The sequence below is a fragment of the Pelodiscus sinensis genome, chromosome 22 (genome assembly GCF_052426305.1).
Source record: "Pelodiscus sinensis isolate ZL-2025 chromosome 22, ASM5242630v1, whole genome shotgun sequence".
NCBI classification, from domain to species: domain Eukaryota; kingdom Metazoa; phylum Chordata; order Testudines; family Trionychidae; genus Pelodiscus; species Pelodiscus sinensis.
This window is the reverse complement of record NC_143073.1, coordinates 11,615,093-11,634,387: the sequence shown is the minus strand read 5'-3', so window position 1 is coordinate 11,634,387 and position 19,295 is coordinate 11,615,093. Positions and strand designations below refer to the sequence as shown.

General features: G+C 52.8%; 1 protein-coding gene across 6 annotated transcripts in view; it reads left to right on the top strand.

Annotated features, from left to right (window-relative positions):
- The first annotated feature begins 1,716 nt into the window (after positions 1–1,716).
- The window catches only part of ARHGAP30 (Rho GTPase activating protein 30), a 60,110-nt gene continuing 42,531 nt past the window's right edge, over positions 1,717–19,295 (top strand). For all 6 annotated transcript variants that reach the window (XM_075908136.2, XM_075908134.2, XM_075908135.2 and 3 more), the window contains exons 1-2: positions 1,717–2,250; positions 15,602–15,704. In XM_075908136.2, the coding sequence (XP_075764251.2) occupies positions 2,142–2,250; positions 15,602–15,704 (212 nt within the window). In that variant the 5' untranslated portion in view covers positions 1,717–2,141. The remainder of the gene's footprint in view (positions 2,251–15,601; positions 15,705–19,295) is intronic.

Here is a 19,295-nt window from a genome sequence, read left to right as displayed (position 1 = left end):
CTTCCTACCCAGATACCCACAATCTGCTCCTGCTCCTGCCTCCTGGAGTGCCCATGCGGTGCCGGGTCCCCCAAGCCCTGGCCCAGGCTGGACAGAGGATGCAGCTGGGTGAAACACTGAAAATGTATTCATTTTTAATTCTTTTTTATATGCATTCATATTTTTGGGCTGCAAAAAACAGTCCTGAAAAAAAATGGGTTCCAACTAAAGTAAAAAGTTTGGGAACCCCTAATCTAGCCAGATTTCTATCCATCTTACAGTCCATTATCCAATCCATATTCCCTTAACTTGCTGGCAAGAATATTGTGGGTGACGGTATCAACAGCTTTGCTAACGCTGTCACTGGGGGCTTTGGGAGGACCAGAAACAAATTATTTGAATATTTATCATTTGCTAAATGAATATGCAAATATGCAAATTAATGTTACCGGTCCTCAAAAAGCTCGTGAATGGAGTTACTGGTCCCCGTGTCAAAAAGTTTGGGAACCCCTGGTCTACAAAATCATGACTGGTGTAGAAAAAGTGAATAAGGAAAAGTTATTTACTTATTCCCACAATATAAGAGCTAGGGGTCAGCAAATGAAATTAATAGGCAGCGGGTTTTAAACAAACCAAAGGAAGTTTTTCTTCACTCAGCATAGTCAACCTGTGGAACTCCTTGCTAGAGGATGTGGTGAAGACTAGGATCTTAACAGAGTTCAAAAAAGAGCTAGATAGATTCATGCAGGTTAGGTCCATCAATGGTTATTAGCCAAGATGGGTAGGAATGGTGTCCCTAGCCTCTGTTTGTCTGGATGTGGATGACAGGAGAGGAATCATATGATGATTACCTGTTGCATTCCCTCCCTCTGGGGCATCTGGTATTGGCCATTGTCAGCAGACAGGATGCTGGGCTGGATGGACCTCTGGTCTGCCCCAGTGTGGCCGTTCTTATGTTCATAAGTGATGGCCAGTCGCTCTCTGGCGCCCTGTGCAGCTGGTTCTTTAATAGGCATTTCTACCTGCCTTGCACTTACCTTTAAACATCCCTCCCATGGGGCAATAACTCTGCCGGGGGCATGTCCTTCCTCCAAGGGCAGTCACTTCAGGATAGCTGCAGATCGCAAATGGCTCAGCTGCAGAGCCTTGGCTCTGACAATGCCCGGCACGGTGGCCTGGTGACACACATGAAGACTGGTTCCGGCAAGGACCCCCTCCTGGTGGCAGGGTGCCCCCTACCGGAGCAGGCAGGAATTGCATGACCCCCAATTCTCCTGATGTGGGAGTGAACTGGGTCTCTGTTCAGTGACCTGTAGCGGTGCTGCTGTACCCCAAGCTCTTGAAGGGTTGGTAGGATACTGAGGCATGGTATGGAGTGGGGAGAAGGCGAGAAGATTCCATTCGTGTCAAACTGTGGGGGTGTGAGTCTCCGTGTGTGTGTGGATTGGATCGGGAGCCCTTTCCTGGGTGTGTGCATATAACTCTCTGCGTGAATCGGTGTCCACAGGTGTGGGATTTGGGATCCCGTGCCGTGGGGCGTGTAGGAGCCAGCAGCGGAAAGGGGGTGTTTGAATCTGCGTGCCTACGCCCAGGGCTGTGAATCCATGTGTGCCGGGGGCCCCCATCCCTGGCGCGGGTGTGCGAATCAGGAGGGTGGGTCTGTGGTTGTACCCTGTGGTTTCTGAAGATGCTTGAGAGGAAGTCAGCCTGGAGGCAGAACTCACTTCCTGCTAGTGCGGAGCCCCAGTGCAGTCAGCGCACAGGAGTGTAACGGTGCAAAGATTTCACGTCAGGCCTGGGCCTCAGCAGCTTCCTCTCTCGGGTGCTGCTTCCGTTGCTGAGCCGCTCTGCCAGGGGCTCTCCAAAGCCTGGGGCTGGATTTTCTGGGGCTTTGTTCCCAGGCCACAAGACGCCCTTGTCCGAGGAGCCAGCCCAAGCGGAGGTCTCGGCAGCCAGGGGTCGATGCTGGAGAGGTGACGATGGGGTGGATTTGAGGAAGAGACACCTCCCCAGGGCTGCTCAGTGAATGGCAGCCGCCAAAGAGGCCGTGGGCTGAGGATTTCCTCACCGGCCCGCCCAGCCCCCATGTGGTCCCAGCAGTGGGAAGGGCTGGGGCTCGTGTGTTAGAGCCTGGAAGCCCCCAGACTGGTCCGATTGTCCCCATGTCTCTCGCCATGAAAGCCCGGCAGAAGGCGAAACGGAAAGGGGCAGCCAAGGACCGGGTCTTTGGGTGTGACCTGCTGGAGCATCTGCAGCAGTCTGGCCAGGAAGGTAAGGGCGGTGTGCTCCTCCGGGCGCTGACCTCTGACTCCCCAAGGGGCTGCGGCAGGGAATGGGCCAGGAGACCCCTCTTGCCCCCCGGTCAGTGCTCAGGGGGGGACCCTCCCAGAGCCCAGGCCTGGCCCTGGTGTCTCCATCACAGAGGCCCTGTTGCCGCTAGCGATGGGCTGGCCTGGTGCAGCAGCGGGTGTCTGAGACCATCTGCTCAGCTCGGCTCTGAGCCCTTCTGGGCGCGTTCCTGAGCTTAAATAAATAATGGAGATTACCTCTCTCCTAGAGCTGGAAGGGACCTTGAAAGGTCATCAAGTCCAGTCCCCTGCCTTCACAGCAGGACCAAGTACCATCCCTGACAAATTTTTGCCCCAAATGGCCTCCACAAGGATTGAACTCATAACCCTGGATTTAGCCCATCAATGCTCAAACCACTGAGCTATCCCGCCCCAGCACAGCCAGGAAGATGGACGAGGCTCCAGGACAGGAGCCTTCAGGGGGACAGCACTTTAAGCCTCTTGGTCTCACTTGTCACTTGAATCAAAGCTGCTCAGGACCCTGACGTGCAGGGTATGGGGCTGGCTCTGAGAGGTCACAGGGCCCCGTCGTGCCGGGTATGGGACTGGCCCTGAGTGCTGGGCCTGGCGCTGGCTCTGAGCAGTCACAGGGCCCCGTTGTGCTGGGTACAGGCTCTGTGCATTCATCGGGCCCCCATGGGGTTGGTCCTGAGCCCTCACAGGGCTCCATTGTGCTGGTTACGGGACTGGCTCTGAGTGCTGGGAGTGGAGCTGGCCCTAAACAGTCACAGGGCCCCATCATGCCTGTTATGGGGCTGGCCCCGAGTGCTGGGTATGGGGCTGGCTCTGAGCAGCCACAGGGCCCCATCATGCCGGGTATGGGCTGGCCTTGAGCCATCATTGCAGGCTTGTTTGGCATATAGAATTGCAGCACTCCCACAATCCAGCTGGGAATCTGGGCCCCCGAATCTGGCTCCTGCCCTCAGGGAGCAGACAGCCATGGCTCCAAGCAAAGCAGCTCAGCTCAGGGTGGACACGATGCCACCCCTGCTGCCCCCCTGGGGCTGCCAGAGCTTGGCGGGATGCAGAGACTGGTGGCAGGCTCTGTGGGTAGCCCTGGGGGTTCCTGTGCCCAGAGAGCCTCTTCCTCGGCCCAGAGTCCAAATAAAACAGAACCACTGGTGCTGTGGCTTTCAGATCAGGTGATGTGGCTAGTGCCAGAGCTGCAGGCTGGGCTCCCAAATCCCCTTCCCTTGTTAGAGCTGGCAGGGTGAGGGGCACAGTCTGGGGGGGAACTGGTGCCCCATGGGGACAGAGCCCTCCCTGCAATGTCCCTGCCCCACCCCTCGGCTCTCAGTTCGGTTCTGGCAGAGGTGGCATCCGGGCGGCCCTGGGGAGGAGGCCTCACGTGAGATACAGGAAGCTGGCTCAGTGCAGCGGGTGCCAGACCCTGGCAGTGGGGCAGGTTCAGTGTGCAGCAAGAAGGGTGGAGGCGTGATTCACGCTGATTGTTTTGCTGTCGCTGGGCTATTGCTGACAAGGGCGTTTGCATCACTGCAGATTGAGCAACGTGTGCCGCCAAAGGAAATGCAAGCTTGCCCTAGTGGAAGTGCTTAGTAAATAAGCTTGGGACCGGGGGCTTACACAGGGGGTGTGCCACAGGCTGCTGTTTGGAGCCACCCAGTGCTGAGGTGCAGCTGAGGGACATAGGTATCTCACCATGCATTGCTTTGGCCCGGCTGTGTGGAGCTGGCTACAGCATTGCATGCTGGGATGTCTTGTCACCAGCAGCCATACTTGTGCTAGAACCGTGAAAACGTGCAGGTATGTCCCAGTGCCATGTGCCAGAGGAATTCAGGCCCATTTAAAAGGGGTGATTAGGATTATGTCCATTTTACAGATGGGGAAACTAGGGTATCTAGGGCTGACAGTGGCAAGGCCAAGAGCCGGCAGGCCCCTAGGTTAGGGATCTGATTTGTAAGCTGAGAGCTGTGGGTGTTCTTTCAGTGACCGTCATTTCAACGGGACTTCAGACAGGCCCTTCCAGTGCTACCAGATGGGCGAATTTCCCATCCTGCAAATTCTCTGATGAGTTTGAATGTTCCCCCATCTCAAACTGGGATGAAAAGTCGAAATCTTGGAAATCCTCATGAGTAGAAAAAGCAAATTTGCAAATTTGGAACGAGGCGTACAGATAGATCGGAATGGCTACATCGTTCGAACTATCTAGCCCATGCCGCGTGTAGCCACGCGGCACGGGGTTCGAACAAGCCGGCTTTTAAAAATGTCGGAGCCGGCTTTATGCTAATGAAGCCCGGGAAATTCAAATCTCGGGCTTCATTAGCAAGTTCGGTATGCATACATTACCCCCCTAGTTCAAACTAGGCGGGTAGTGTAGACATACCCTTAGTCACTTTCCTGGAAGGCTGCCTGAGCTGAAACCACCTGACTGGGGCAGGAACCATGTTTGACAGGTGGCTGCTCCACAACCAGTCTCTGGAGCAGCAGGGGCCGTGCTCAGACCAGTATCCTCTCTCCTCCACCCATACGCAGCAGGAATTTCTGCCTCCTGATGTCCAACGGCTTCAAACCGGCAGGCTGGCTCCGGGGCTCTGCGGAGGAGACACTGACCAGTTGTGGGAGGCAGGGCCGCCCTTAGGCTTACACAGAATATGCAGCTGCGTAGGGCACCGCTAAAGTTGGGGCACTGGCTGTGTGCTGCAAATGCTTAGGGGCCAACGCTGCTGGGACGGGACAGCGAGGCACCGGCAGCACTGACAGCACCAGCTCGGGCCGCCAGCCCCATCCCCTAGAGCCCCTGCGGGCTGTGCCCAGCTGCTGCTCACCCATCCCGCTTTGCTGGGGCTGGGAGCAGGGCCATGTCTCCTGGAGCGGGGGGGAGCTGGGGACAGACATGCGGTTGATGGCAGAGCCCTGGGCAGCAACTGGGACACTGGGCATGGGGCCAGCAGCAGAGCCCCAGGCATAAGGCCAGTAGCCAGGACCCTGGAGGTGGGATCAGAAGCAGCCCTGCAGCACCCCACCTCCCACCCAGTTCCTGCATGTATGACTCCCTGCCCTGCTCCTGACCCCACAGCTCTGAGCCTTCCTACCCCATGCAGTGCCCCTTCCCCCCATGTAAAGCACTGTAAATCTCAAGGACAGCCCAGGTGATAGGATCTAGGGTGGCTTAGATGGGCACTGTGTGCTGGCACTCCACGGTGCCCATCTGTACCCACAAGCCCCTGATACACCACAAGCAGTGTTCCCTGAAAGCTGAGCGCTTGGGGAGCTGCCCAGGAAAGATTCAGGTGCCCACCCAGCTGATTGGTAGAGTGCCCACAGCCGGCAGCCTGTGTTTCTACTGATGGTGCACTTGCCTAGGTGCATATAACAAAGTGTATTCCACACATGGATGGAAAAAATTAGAGGGAACACTGATCACACGCGTCTGTTTACTTTCCCTGGATGACCCTGGAAATTCCAGGTGCAGGCTGATCAGGAATATATGAAGGGTCTGAATTACAAGAGGATACTCAACCCAGAAGATGCGATTGCCCTCTGTGGCTATGTCTACACTGGGAAATTATTTTGAAATAACTCCCGAAATAACTATTTCAAAATAAGCGTATTCCTCTTTACAAGCAGGAGTTATTATTTCAAAATAACGGGCTTGGCAGTGTGGTCACTTGCCTTGTTCTTTCGGAAACACCAGGGAAGGAGAAAAGCTATTAAAGCGACAGGACACAAGTGGAATAAGAACAAATGGGGGTAAACTGGACCGGAATGAATGTAGACTGTGAGTTAGAAGCAGGTTTCTAACCACTGGAGGAAGAAGGTTCTGGACCAGCCTGTTTGGGGGTGCAAACTGCCTAGTTAGCCCTTTGCTGGAGCCTGGGAAGTTTCTGAATGGGTTGTTATGATGTGGCTGCCTTTGCTAGCAGGAGCAGGGCTCCTTCCAGGCCCAAGTTCCCTCCCAATACAGGCTGAACCTCTCTAATCCTGAACTCTCTGGTTCGGAAACATCCCTAGTCCAGAATGATTTTAGTGAGCTGGAGGTCCACTTTTCATGGGTGTGGCCAAGTGTCCTGTGGTCCTATAAAGTTTGTTTACAGTTACCAGACCTGGCTCTCAGTGTTCTGTGCTGTTATTTAGCTCCAATTTACTCCTAAACAAGGGCGCCATTTCGGGAGGGTAGGGGGGCAGCAGCCATGCACTCCGGGACGGGACATGGTTTGCTTTTCATCCTGTTCCCCGGGCAACCCAGGTGACCAGCCAGGTGTGAGAGGAATGCGCGGAATGCAAGTACTTTCCCCTCACTCCCTGATAGGCCGGGGAAAGGGATGAAAAGCAATCCCTGTACAGGAGCACACGGCTGCTGCCCCCTCTCTCCTCCCCTCCCCAAAATGGTGCCCTTGCTCCTAAATGTTCTCTACCAGCCCAGTAAGCAGTGAAAGTGGGGGTAATGCTGCAAGACAATATGGACCTCTCGTGGCCTGTTCAATTCTCTAGTTCAGAATCAGTCAGGGCTTGAGGGTGCTGGACTAGAGAGAGTCAACCTGTAGCAAGCCCAAGCCATTAATGGAGAATGTGTACTTGCACGGTGCCAGTAACCCCACGGATATGGTGCTCTTTCAAGTCCAGGACTGTGAATTACAACCCCGCACTGGGACTCTAATTGTTCCATGCGCTTCAAAGGGAAGCAGCCAAGTGATCTCAGAAGCCACTATTTTCAAAAGCAGCCACCACTGCTACACGGTGTCACTTTGGGGGCAGCCAGCGTGAGAGGAGAGAGAGGTGGATTTCAGAGGCACTGAGTAACCACAACACCATGTGAAGCAGGGGGCTTGCAGCCCCTCTGCAAACCAGAGCCTCCGTGTCTCAAGCTAGGGACACCCCAAACTGTAGAAGCGGCCATGTGTGGCAGTTGGAGCTTAACTCTCTACAAGTAGCGCTTCAGCCAAAGGGGCAATGCGGCCACCTCTGGGGTGGAACGCTGAACAGCCCGGTTGCATGGCAAGGCTTTCACAGCAGTCCGGGATAGAAAGGGGGGAATATTGTGCCCAACTGGAGGTGGGGGGAAATGTCGAGGATCAGAATGTTCATGCCCCAGGTTGAAATGTGGGTGGGACAGGAGCATTAAAAGTGATTAGGATCATGGGCTAAGGGAGAGACCTAAGTCAGAAGACAGTCCCCCCAGCATGGTGCCACAGGGTTAGTCGGTAATGAGAACAAGAAAAGAATCAGTCATAGCCACCACTTCCTGCAGTACCCTGGGTTTTCCCTTATTTGAGTATTAACAAGGTCAACCCCACCTCGCTGATGAGATCAGAGCAGGAATGCAAAAAGCCGCAAGAGAGCTGGCTCTGCCCTGATCGACTGCCATCCATTTTCTGTCTCTAGTTGCAGAGAGGATGGTAGCAGGTGACTGATCAGTGTCAGCTCCATGCCACTTCTTAAGGGAAGCGTTGCAGGAAACGAGCCAAGTCAGGGCCGTAATTCGATGGTACCTGGGAACTGGCATGCACTTTGTGAAATCGGTGCACGACGAGGCTCTGGTAGGGTTGGTTCTTAGCATGGAAGCCCATCCAGCGATCTGAAACGTACATAGGCACCAATACCTGAGCAGCTCCATGAATCATCTGAGCAGCTGATGAGACCTATTACAGAGCAGCAGTCGCAGGTGTGGGGGCTGGGTTCTAGACCCATCTGCCTTGGAGGTCCCCTTAGCTCACTGATACACTCAGAAGTTTCAGAGGGGGAGCCGTGTTAACCTGTAACTTTAAAAACAATGAGCAGTCCTGTGGCACCATAGGCTGTGTCCAGACTCAGGGGTTTTTTCGGGAAAAGTAGCCTTTTTCCGAAAAAACTTCACCTGCGTCTAGACTGCAGCTGCGTTCTTTCGAAATTAAATCGAAAGAACGCGGCTTTTCTTTCGACGGCGGTAAACCTCATTTCACGAGGAAGAACGCCTTCTTTCGAAAGTGCTTCTTTCGAAAGAAGGCGTTCTTGAATGTAAATAGGGCTTCTTCGAAAGAGAGCATCCAGACTCACTGGGTGCTTTCTTTCGAAAAAGCGGCTTGCTCTTTCGAAAGTTCCGCGTGCAGTCTAGACGCTCTCTTTCGAAAGAGGCTCTTTCGAAAGTATCTTTCGAAAGAGCCTCTTTCGAAAGAGGCTTGCAGTCTAGACATAGCCTTAGAGACTAATACAATGTATAGAATCACAAGCTTTCATGGGTAAAACCCACTTCATCAGGTGAACTAAACTGGAGTGGAAATAACAGAAACCAAGAGATACATATAACAGCAAAAGTTCCTGTTGACTGTAGGTCCAGTGTTAATTAGGCTAATTCAGTGGGCTGGATGAGTCCCATTCATAGCTTTTGATGTGAAAATGTAGGTGTTAAAAGTGTTGGTGGTAGGCAGCAGAGCAGAGAATGGGTGTTTGCAGAGGCAGCAGCTGCAAGCTAGCAGGTGTAAAGCGCTGTATGTACGGTAACAGACGGACAGCCACGGCTATGATGGACAGCTATGGGTATGGACACTCAGAACTGTACGGCCTAGGCCTTTGCGATATGCACCAAGGAGGGAATCTCCTTTAGCTCTTTGCCATCATATAGTAACCAGATCTAGTCTCTCGCCCAAGACCTGATGAAGGCATAAGAGCTACAAGCCTGTGTTTAGGGCCCCAGCTCCCACAGGCATTGGACAGCACTGGCGCCCCAGCGCTCGCCTTCGAAAAGGTGACGTTTCTAGCCCTTCCTTGGAAATGTGACCTGGGGTAAGGCTGCCTGAGTCTGCAGAGAGCCCACCACCATCGCTCTCAGGGGTGTGCGCTGTCCCATGCGTCTCAACAGGTTAGAGCTGACACCTGCTGCTTTGGGGTCCCTAATGACAGACCACTGTAGGGACTCTCTCTGCAGCCATATGGGTCATGTCCCATGTCTCTTCTGTAGGTAGCTCCTGATACTTAATACCAAACAGGACAAGGCAGCCATGCAGGGGCTGCGATCATGGGGTGCCTTGATTGGAAGGGAGATGTTTGGGGTGACACTTGGGCAGAGGTTTAGGGTGAGTATCGGAGGCAGAGGAGATACTTGGGGTGAGCACTGGGTGAGGAAGGAGATATTTAGGGTAAGCAATGTGCGAGAGATATTTAAAGTGTCTATTGTGGGGGGCTTAGATCGTTCATGATTCTGTTGCAGAGTGGGTCTTTATGGGCCCTCCCCCACAAAGCTCTCTCCTTGGGGGGTGAGAGCAGACCCCTCCCTCTTCTGGTACAACCCCCTATCATCTAGGGCAGGAAGCGGTGGTCTGATGATGGCTTAGCGATGGCTAAGTAGCAGTTCTACAGAAAAGGACCTGGGGATGACAGTGAATGAGAAGCTGGATATGAGTCAACAGTGTGCCCTTGTAGCCAAGAAGGCTAATGGCATATTAAGGTGCATTAGGAGGAGCATTGCCAGCAGATCTAGAGAAGTGATTATTCCCCTTTATTTGGCTCTGGTGAGGCCACATCTGGAGTATTGTGTCCAGTTCTGGGCCCCCCACTATAGAAAGGATGTGGACGCATTGGAGAAGATCCAGCAGAGGGCAACCAAAATGATTAGGGGGCTGGAGCACATGACCTATGAGGAGAGACTGAGGGATTTGGGATTGTTTAGGCTGCAGAAGCGAAGAGTGAGGGGGGATTTGATAGCAGCCTTCAACTTCCTGAAGGGAGGTTCCAAAAAGGATGGAGAAAGGTTATTCACAGTAGTGAGGGATGGCAGAACAAGGAGCAATGGTCTCAAGTTACAGTCGGGGTGAGGTCTAGGTTAGATATTCGGAAAAACTATTTCACTAGGAGGGTGGTGAAGCACTGGAATGGGTTACCTAGGGAGGTGGTGGAATCTCCATCCCTAGAGGTTTTTAAGTCTCGCCTCGACAAAGCCCTGGCTGGGTTGATATAGTTGGGATTGGTCCTGCCTTGGGCAGGGGGCTGGACTTGATGACCCCCTGAAGTGTCTTCCAGCTCTATGATTCTATGATGAATGTGGGGGGGGGGAGGGAGACAGCCGCCCAGAGACTAGTGCGGGGCTTCCAGAAGCCAACTTTTATATGGGTGTCCCTGGAACTGCCTCCCTAACCAGAGAGATGGATGGGGCGACAGGGACTCCCCAAGGGAGGCAGGATCTAAGACCTTGCATTGCACTCCTCTGGCCTTGCTCCCTCCCTCCCCTAACTTCCCTCTGGCTTCGTCTGGGACTGAACCAAAACCGATTCAAAAAGAAATCAGCCACAACTGAATGGAGACAAGATGCGCGGAATCCGGACAGGAGTCTCTATGCGAAGAAGGGGGAAAGGCACCTGCTCTAGTACTTTTGCTTCCAGCAAATTGCAGAGCTCCAGGATCACCTACCCCAAGTGTTGAAAAATCAGGCCTCAGCCCCTAAAACAATGTGAGAACATTCAAAAGCACGTAGAGTTTTTTAAACTAATCCACCGTGGGGTCTTGTCCTTTGCCATCTGGTGCTTCAGACATCAGGGCTGTGTCTACACTGGGCCACTTATTCCGGAAAAGCAGCCGCTTTTCTGGAATAAGCTGTGAGCTGCCTACACTGGCCCCTTGAATTTCCGGAAAAGCACTGATGATCTACTGTATGAAATTAGCTGCTTTTCCAGAAAAATTATGCTGTTCCCGCTCGGGCAAAAGTCCTTTTTCTGAAAAACTGTTCCGGAAAAGGGCCAGTGTAGACAGCACAGTAGTCTTTTCCGGAAAAAAGCCCTGATCGCGAAAATGACGATCGGGGCTCTTTTCCAGAAAAGCGCATCTACATTGGCCACGGACACTTTTCCAGAAAAGGGGCTTTTCCGGAAAAGCATCCTGCCAATGTAGACGCTCTTTTTCCGGAAATACTTATATTGGAAAACTGTTCCGTTTTAAACATTTCCGGAAATTCATGCCCGTGTAGACGTAGCTCAGGGGTCACATTTTTCAGCTTTTCTCTGCAACCACGAGGCTTAAGAACCAGGAGATGGTTACATGAAAGCAGAGCCCTTTGTGTAATCCCCTGACTCCAGCTGCTGGAGCTGTTAGACACCATGTATCATGAGATCATGAAAGCCAGCTATCCCGTTCAGCAGCATCAGGGCACAGTTTTGTGTGTGGCTGCTGGCAGATGGATTTAAACCTGACATATTGGTGTATCTTGCGTTGGTAAAGGTACAGGCACCAACTAAACCGATGTGAGTAGTTTTAAACTGATACAAGAACATCCATTAAGGCAGTGGATGTCTCTCTCTTTCCACATCTCTAATGCCTTTGCCTATGCACGCACACACATGCGCGCCCACACACACACTCGTACACTTCTCCCCTCCCCCCGCCCCGACTGAGCACAGAGATTTCGCTCCTCATCCTGGGAGCGCATTTCATTTCCTGTATGTGGTACAGAAATGAAATCAACTGATGTGACTCCAGCCAGTCAGACCTCCCCAACGAGAAACCACGCCGTCAGGCGCAGCTGTGTTCCTTTTTTGCTTAACGCCCATCAAATGTACTGAAAGGTCCCTGCAAGCAGAGACCTAAGGAGTAGGACCCAGCATGGTTCTGGAATCTCCATGAATTAAAGATTCATCTTTAATTAAAGATTATGTCATTTGATGAAACCTCCAGGAACACGTCCAACCAAAATTGATAACCCTAGTGGAGGAGCTGTACAGGTGACACAGAGTGCAAGCCAGAATACATGGTAACTGCAATCGGAACATTGTTATAATTTCTTCGTAATATTAAGGTAGAGGCTCAGGATGAATTTCAGTGCTAGGTGCTGCACATACATATAGGAGACCGTTCCCAAAAAATCTAAACAGACATTTCACAGATGGGAAACTGAGGCACAGGGTAGATTACATGATTGGCCAAAGTCACACACAGGATAGCTGTGTCAGAGCAGGGAATCAAAGCCAGGTCTCTCAGTGTGATGTCTTAGCCAGCAGGCCATCCTTCTCCTTGGGTCATACTTTGCTTTTTCTTAGTTTTGTAAGGCCTGGACACATAGTCATGCGGTTCTCATTCTAGATAATAGGGGGAGGAGACAGATGTGGATACAAATTGGTTTCTAGAGCCCTGCGAATTTGTGGCTATCTGCTTTATATACCTGGGTATCCGGAGATGTGGATGGGGATATCTGTGGAATTCTTGCAGATGCACATGAGAACAGCCACACTGGGTCAGACCAAAGGTCCATCTAAGGCAGCAGGGGTGGGCAATAATGTTTGGTGGGGGGGTCACTCCAAGATTTTGATAAGTGGTCAAGGCCACACTTTTCAGTGGAGGGGGCTCTAGGGTGGAGGATGGGTGCAGAAAGGTGCACGGAGTAAGGAACTGGGGTGCAGGAGACGGCGTGAGGTCTCAGAGGGTGTTTGGGTGGAAGAGGGAGTTGTGACCTGGGTCAGGGGATGGGGCTGTAGGGTCAGGGAGGGAGCGTGGGTGCAGGAGAGGATTCTGGCCTGGGGGAGGGGTGTAGGAGGCGATACAGGGTCTGAGAGGGAAGTTGTCACCTGGGACAGGGGGTGCAGATTGTGATCTGGAGGAGGGAGCTGGGATGCAGGAGGGGTTGGGGTGCCAGAGGCAGGCGCTGGCTGGGAGGAGTTTACCTAATTGTCTCCTGCCCAGCAGCCCCAGCCTGCTGGAAAATACAGGCTGCTCCCTGCACATGGCTCTCAAGTCAGGCTGCCCCTGGCTCGTAGGTCAATCTCTCAGCTCTGATTGGCTGCCTGTTTCCAGCCAATTGGAGCTGGGAGATTGGCTGTGGTCAGTTCTTATTGGCTGGTTGCTTCTGGCCAATAGGAGCTGAAAATTGGGCAAAGAGGGGACGACTGCATGAAGCCTCCCCCTCCCTGCAGAGCAGAGAAATGCAGGGTCTGTGTTAAACGTGGCAGCTGCGTGTTCCTGAGGGTCCCTGCAGCTCTGCCCCCCCCCCCCCGCCCGGCTGTATTTTGCCCAGCCCTGATGTAAGGCCAGTATTGGGTCTTCTGCCAGTGGCCAATGCCAGCTTCCCCAGAGGAAGTGACCCCTCCCCTATCACCCATTTCCAGCCTCTGATTAACAGAGGCTAGGGACACCATTTCTACCCATCCTGGCTAATAGCCATTGATGGACCTAACCTCCATTAATTTATCTAGCTCTTTTTGGAACCCTGTTAAAGTCCTGATCTTCACTACATTCTCTGGCAAGGAGTTCCACGGGTTGACTGTGCACTGCATGAAGAAAAACTTCCTTTTGTTTGTTTTAAACCTGTTTCCTATTATAACATCGTTTGGTGACCCCTAGTTCTTATGTTATGGGAACATGTAAATAACTTTTCCATATTCACTTTCTCCACACCAATCATGATTGTATACACCTCTGTCATATCCCCCATAGTCTCCTCTTTTCTAAGGTGAAATGTCCCCGTTTTTTTAATCTCTCTTCATATGGGACCTGCTCCAAACCTCTAATCATTTTTGTTGCCCTGTAATGAATTTGTTCTAATGCTAAGATATTGGTGTTTTAGATGAGGCAACCACATTTGTATGCAGTATTCAAGATGTGGGCTTACCATGGTTTTATATAGAGGCAATGAGATATTTGCTGTCTTATTCTCTGTCCCTTTTTTAATGATTCCCATGTGGTTACCCATGTAGCCACTGGAGATGCAGGATTATCTGGGGGAGAGGGCAAAGGGGAGCTCATGCCAGTTGTTGGTAATCACTGTGAGGTGAACCTCGTTTCCAGTGAGGCCAGGAGACCCACAGGAGCAGCCTGGGCATTAGGCCAGTGACATGTTGTGTGGGAGGAGAGCTGAGTGTGGCTAAGGGCTGTACTGGGCAGAGTCAGGCAGGTCCTGCTGGAGTGGGGGAGTTCAGGGGTGACAGGTGGAACACCTTGAACAAGCTGCGTTGTGTGCAGTATTTGCCCCCCTGCTGCCAGGGCTGGCCTCTGAGGACTGTAGGAAGGTGGGGATGAATCACAGACACTTGCTGGTCTCTCCTCCCCAGCCCATCTTCACAGCCCAACCCTGCCTCTTCTCTCATACAGCAGGGTGCTCCATGTCTTCTGGTTTCTGAGTGGCAAATGCCAAATGCTTCCCAGGCCAGACCCCTTCGCCAAGAGGGCTCAGGATGGTCTGAACAATGTATTCTGCGGCAATCACCACCTCTAATTGCACAGGACTGATTTGGAACAGCCTCTGCCTTTCAGGGAGCTGGGAGGCAGAAAGTCCCCAGCATGGGTTCTATGCGGCTCTCCTAACCAGGGCCCTTTTGCTGCAATGCCCTGGGACAGCTGCTTCTCAAAGCTCATGCTAAGGGCTGACCTTGCAGCAAGGAATTGGTTTACACTGGAAAGGTAAACTGGAGGGCTGTGTCTACACTGGCATGAATTTCCGGAACTGCTTAAAATGGAATACTATTCTGTTTTCAGTTTTTCCGGAAAAGGAGCGTCTACATTGGCAGGCTGCTTTTCCGGAAAAGCCCTTTTTCCGGAAAAGCATCTGTGGCCAATATAGACACACTTTTCCGGAAAAGAGCCCCGATTGCCATTTTCACGATCGGGGCTTTTTTCCGGAAAAGACTACTGGGCTGTCTACACTGGCCCTTTTCCAGAACAGTGTTTCGGAATAAGGACTTATGCCCGAGCGGGAGCAGAATAGTTTTTCCAGAATAACAGCTGATTTTGTACAGTAGAGCATCATTGCTTTTCCGGAAATTCAAGGGCCAGTGTAGACAGCTCGCAGCTTACTCCGGAAAAGCGGCTGATTTTCCAGAATAAATGGCCCAGTGTAGACACAGCCGAGTAAAGTCAAGTAATCTGGATTAGGAATGTCAATGTGTAGTCAATTACATGATCATCTGATAAACCAGCTCCCCACAAGCACTCCCACCTGCCCTCCCCCTTGTGTGAAACCGCTAAAACTTCCAGTGGTTACACGTTTACACAAATATCCTAATCTGGAGTAATCTGAATTTAAAGCAGATCAGATGTTCCTCATTAACTCCCTGTGTAGACAAGTCCTTTCTCTACAGCCCCATGTTAATGTTTTCCTGCAGCTACTGCGCCCCTGAGATCTCAGATTTCCCTGCATGGGTCTGAATGTTGTGTTGGACCCCTGAGGCCCAGAGAGGTGGGAACTGCTGCCTGTCTTCCCACTTGAGAGCCAGGCAGGGTGTGTGTCCACGGTGGGGGACAGCGCAGAGGAGACCTCCTGCTCCAGAGGAGATGATGGGGGCTCACTCACGGTTTTGGCCTTCATGTCCATGACTCTCCCCAATTGGCTGCAGGGCTCCAGCTGACTCTCCTCTCTCCCCCAGTCCCTCAGGTGCTGAGGAGTTGCACAGAGTTTGTCGAGCAGCACGGCATTGTGGACGGGATCTACAGGCTCTCTGGGGTCTCCTCAAACATCCAGAAGCTGAGGTAAGCCTGGGGCTGTAAAGGCCTCCCATTGGAGGGGCTGCTCACATGCATGTCTGGGATGGGGGGGGACTTCCCATGTGTCTGACACATTAGCCCACTAGACAGGTAACTGGGTGAAATGCTCTGGTTGGTGTTACACAGGGCGTGTCAGACAATATGATCTAATGACCTTAAACTCTATGAATCTAGGGACTTTTAAAGGTGCTGACTGGCAGGGCCAGCCCAAGTCATTCTGGTGCCCCGGGGACTTGGCGCCACCTCCGGGTGCAAGGCCCGCCCGGGGTGCATGGCTCATGCGTGGGCCTGCCCCGGGTGCGCACGGTGCATGCACTGCGCTGCCCAGCCCGGCCCCCGTTGCTGGTGCACAGCGCCTGGCCGTGCAGGGCCCCGTGGCCATGGGGGGAAGGGCGCTGATGGCCAGCGCCACGGGGATGGGAGTGGCGCTGCGGGAGCCGGGCGTGTAGCACCTGGTGGCAACTATAAGGGACACCGTGCGCCCCTTACAGCTGCCATCAGGCGCCCCCCCATCAGTTGGCGCCCCGGGCAGCTGCCCGGCACGCCCACCCCTTAGTCTGGCCCTGCTGACTGGGATGGCAGGTTTGCAAAAATTTTGGTGGTGCCATGAATATTCCTGGTGCCAGGGCACAAGGGGTCCATAAAACTTGCAGCTTATGGGTGCTGAGTCTTTTTTTTTCCCTCCCTCCTGCCCCCTCGCGTCACACACCTCTGGGCACAGAACAGTATTTCATAACACACATTTTCCTTGCTGGCCATCTCAACCTTGGAAAGCTCACATCTGGGGGTAAACTATAAATCAGTCTCAAATTTGCCCTGAAGGATGAAAGGCTGATGGAAGAGCAAACCCTTTCCCTGGTACGTGGAACATCAAACAGACTCCTGCAAAGCTATGGAGAGAGCAGGGCCCTCTAAGTTTTTCCGTTAAAAGTATTTCCACAAAAGCACGTCTAGATTGGCACGGATGCTTTTGCGCAAAAGCATCCGTGGCCAGTCTAGACGTGATTTTGCACAAGAAAGCCCCGATCACCAAAACAGTTCTTCCCTGTCTACACTGGCCCTCTTGTGCAAGGGCTTTTTCCCAAGCAGGAGCGTGAAAGTATTTGCACAAGAAGCACTGATTTTGTACATTACAAAGTCAGTGCTCTTACGCAAATTCAAGCGGCCAGTGTAGACAGCTGGCAAGTTTTTGCGCAAAAGGAGGCAGCAGCTTGAGGTGCCAGGCCACCCCAGCAGCTTGGGGAGCTGGTCCACAAGAAGAGCCGGTTTAAAAACCAGCCTCCCTCGCAGACTGGCTGCCTGTTGCCCTGTATCAGAGGCAGCAGGGTGGAGTGGCAGCAGCCCCTGTCTGGGAGGAGGATGGGTCTGAGCTCCTGGACCTGGTGCAAGCTAGAACTGACCCAGGCTGATGGCCAACCTGCTAAAAAATTTACTGGCAAGAGGGCGGGAAGGAAATGTGTGTAGTCTAAAGCAAAAGCTTATTGGTTAATGCTCATTGGTAAATTGACTACACTATTACATCCCTACTGTGAACCACTCTGGTGACTTTTGTTTTGTCGAGTTTTGGGTGTTGACATAAGTTTTGTCTTGGTCATGTAGACAAGGCCTAAAAGGAGGTTTATTTAAGAAAGAACAAAGCTTCTGAGAGATGGCAGTAGATGGTTACACTACAAAACATCATAAAATGGAACCTGGGTCCTACCCTTATTAATAAGCTCCCTTTCCTAGCTAATGAAGTAGGTTTTCCCCTGCAAAATTCAGATGGTGGCAGAGCTGGCTGGCTTGCCGGGAACCAGAGTCCAATCCTTCCTGAATCACCCCCACTAACAAGAGTGAATGGATGCTAAGTGTCTTTCTCTGCCCAGAGATAGACTGAATCAGTCTTTTGTCTTTACTCCCAGAAGAAGCGAGCTCCTGTCTTTATCACGCTCCTTTTCACCTCCCAGTGGTTTCAGTGTTTATCGTTTATCATTAATGGTTTTCCACTGACTTTTCTGGGCTGTTGTGATGGCAGACAATGGAGCGATACACTGCAGCATGGGCTAGCCAGGAAGGGGTGACAACTCTGTGCTGCTAGAATGGGCCCGCACCAGACATATGATTCCCCGATGAATTAAATTACCTCTAGGCTGTGTGGCTGCATAGCAGCCTCTTAAGTGCCACTATCCTAGTCCCAACCCAGCCTGGCCTGGACCTGCTGCAGCCATAGGAGAGGTGCCCTTCCCTCTCCATCCCTGGTGCTGCTGTGGGGAGAGAAGGGGGGGGGAGGGAGTCCGCTTTCCCTGTCACAGCCCTGTGGCACCTGCACCCCAAACTCCACATCTCTGGCCCCACCTCAGAGGCCGCAACCCTCACCGCAACTCTTTGCCCCTGCCCTGAGCACCTGCCCACACTCTGACTGCCTCAGCCCCATCCCCGCCACATGCATTTTGTTATGTGCACCTGTATGGAGGGGATCCATCGCACATCACCCCCATATTGGCGCACATAACACAATTCATTTCACACATGGGAAGGACATATTAAAGACTCACTTTTTCCGTCAACATCATAAGGTGTCATTTTCAATAGAGTTACACTAGCACAGGGGTGGGCCTTCTGCCTTTGCCTTCCCTGACTGCCTTCCTGCAGTCTTAGTACATTCAGGCCTTGCATCAAGCCCTGCAGCCTGAGAGCTTGCCTGGGCAGAGCTCCCGAGCTCTGCCTGCCTTTCCCCAACCCTACCCTGTCTCAGGAAGCTTTCAGTTTCCCTGGCAGCCAGGTCCCTCCTGCTTCCAAGTTAGAGCACATACGTACGTGTACGTGTGTGTGTGTGTGTGTGTGTGTGTGTCTGTCTCCATCTCTCCAGGACCCTTTATTTACACAGCCTCAGGTGGGCCCTAATTGGTGCCACAGCTGCTGGCTCCTCTGCTCCAGCCCTCTTCCATGGCTGGGTTTTAACCCTTAAAGGGCCAGTGCAGGGAAGATGCTCTGTCACAAGGAGCTTGGGATGCAGGGTCAGGGAGGGGGTCTGGGTGGAAGAATGGATTCTGGCCTGTGGGAGGGATGTAGGAGGGGGTGCAGGGTCTGGGGAGGAGATGGGGAGAGGGGATACAGAGGGTTTGGGTGGTGGCCTGGGGTGGGGGGGGGAGAGAGAGAGGTGGGTGCCAGAGGCAGGCTCTGGCTGGGAGGCACTTACCTAGGTGGCTCCCAGCCAGCAGCTCTGCTCCATGCTTGGGGGGGGGGGGGGGCTGCTCCACCTGGCTCTGCTCCAGCACAGGGAGGAGTGAGGCTTCATTCACTGGCCCTGCCTTCAGCAAAATTTCTCAACTCCTATTGGCTGGAAACTGGCCAATAGGAGCTGAGGGATTTTGCTGGGGGGCGGGGATAGTGGAAGCTTTCTCCTCCCTACCCAGACTGCATAGCAATGAGCAGCCAGCTGTTTACAGGGGCTGCAACTGCTCTGTAGTAAGGGTGTCAGTGAGACAGCTGGATCTGGCTGTTTGGCAGGACGCATCCGGCCCGCTCACTGCCTCTTGCCCATCCCTGCACTATGAGATTTTACCCGGCATTGCTCCGGTTCTTAACGCACTAAAG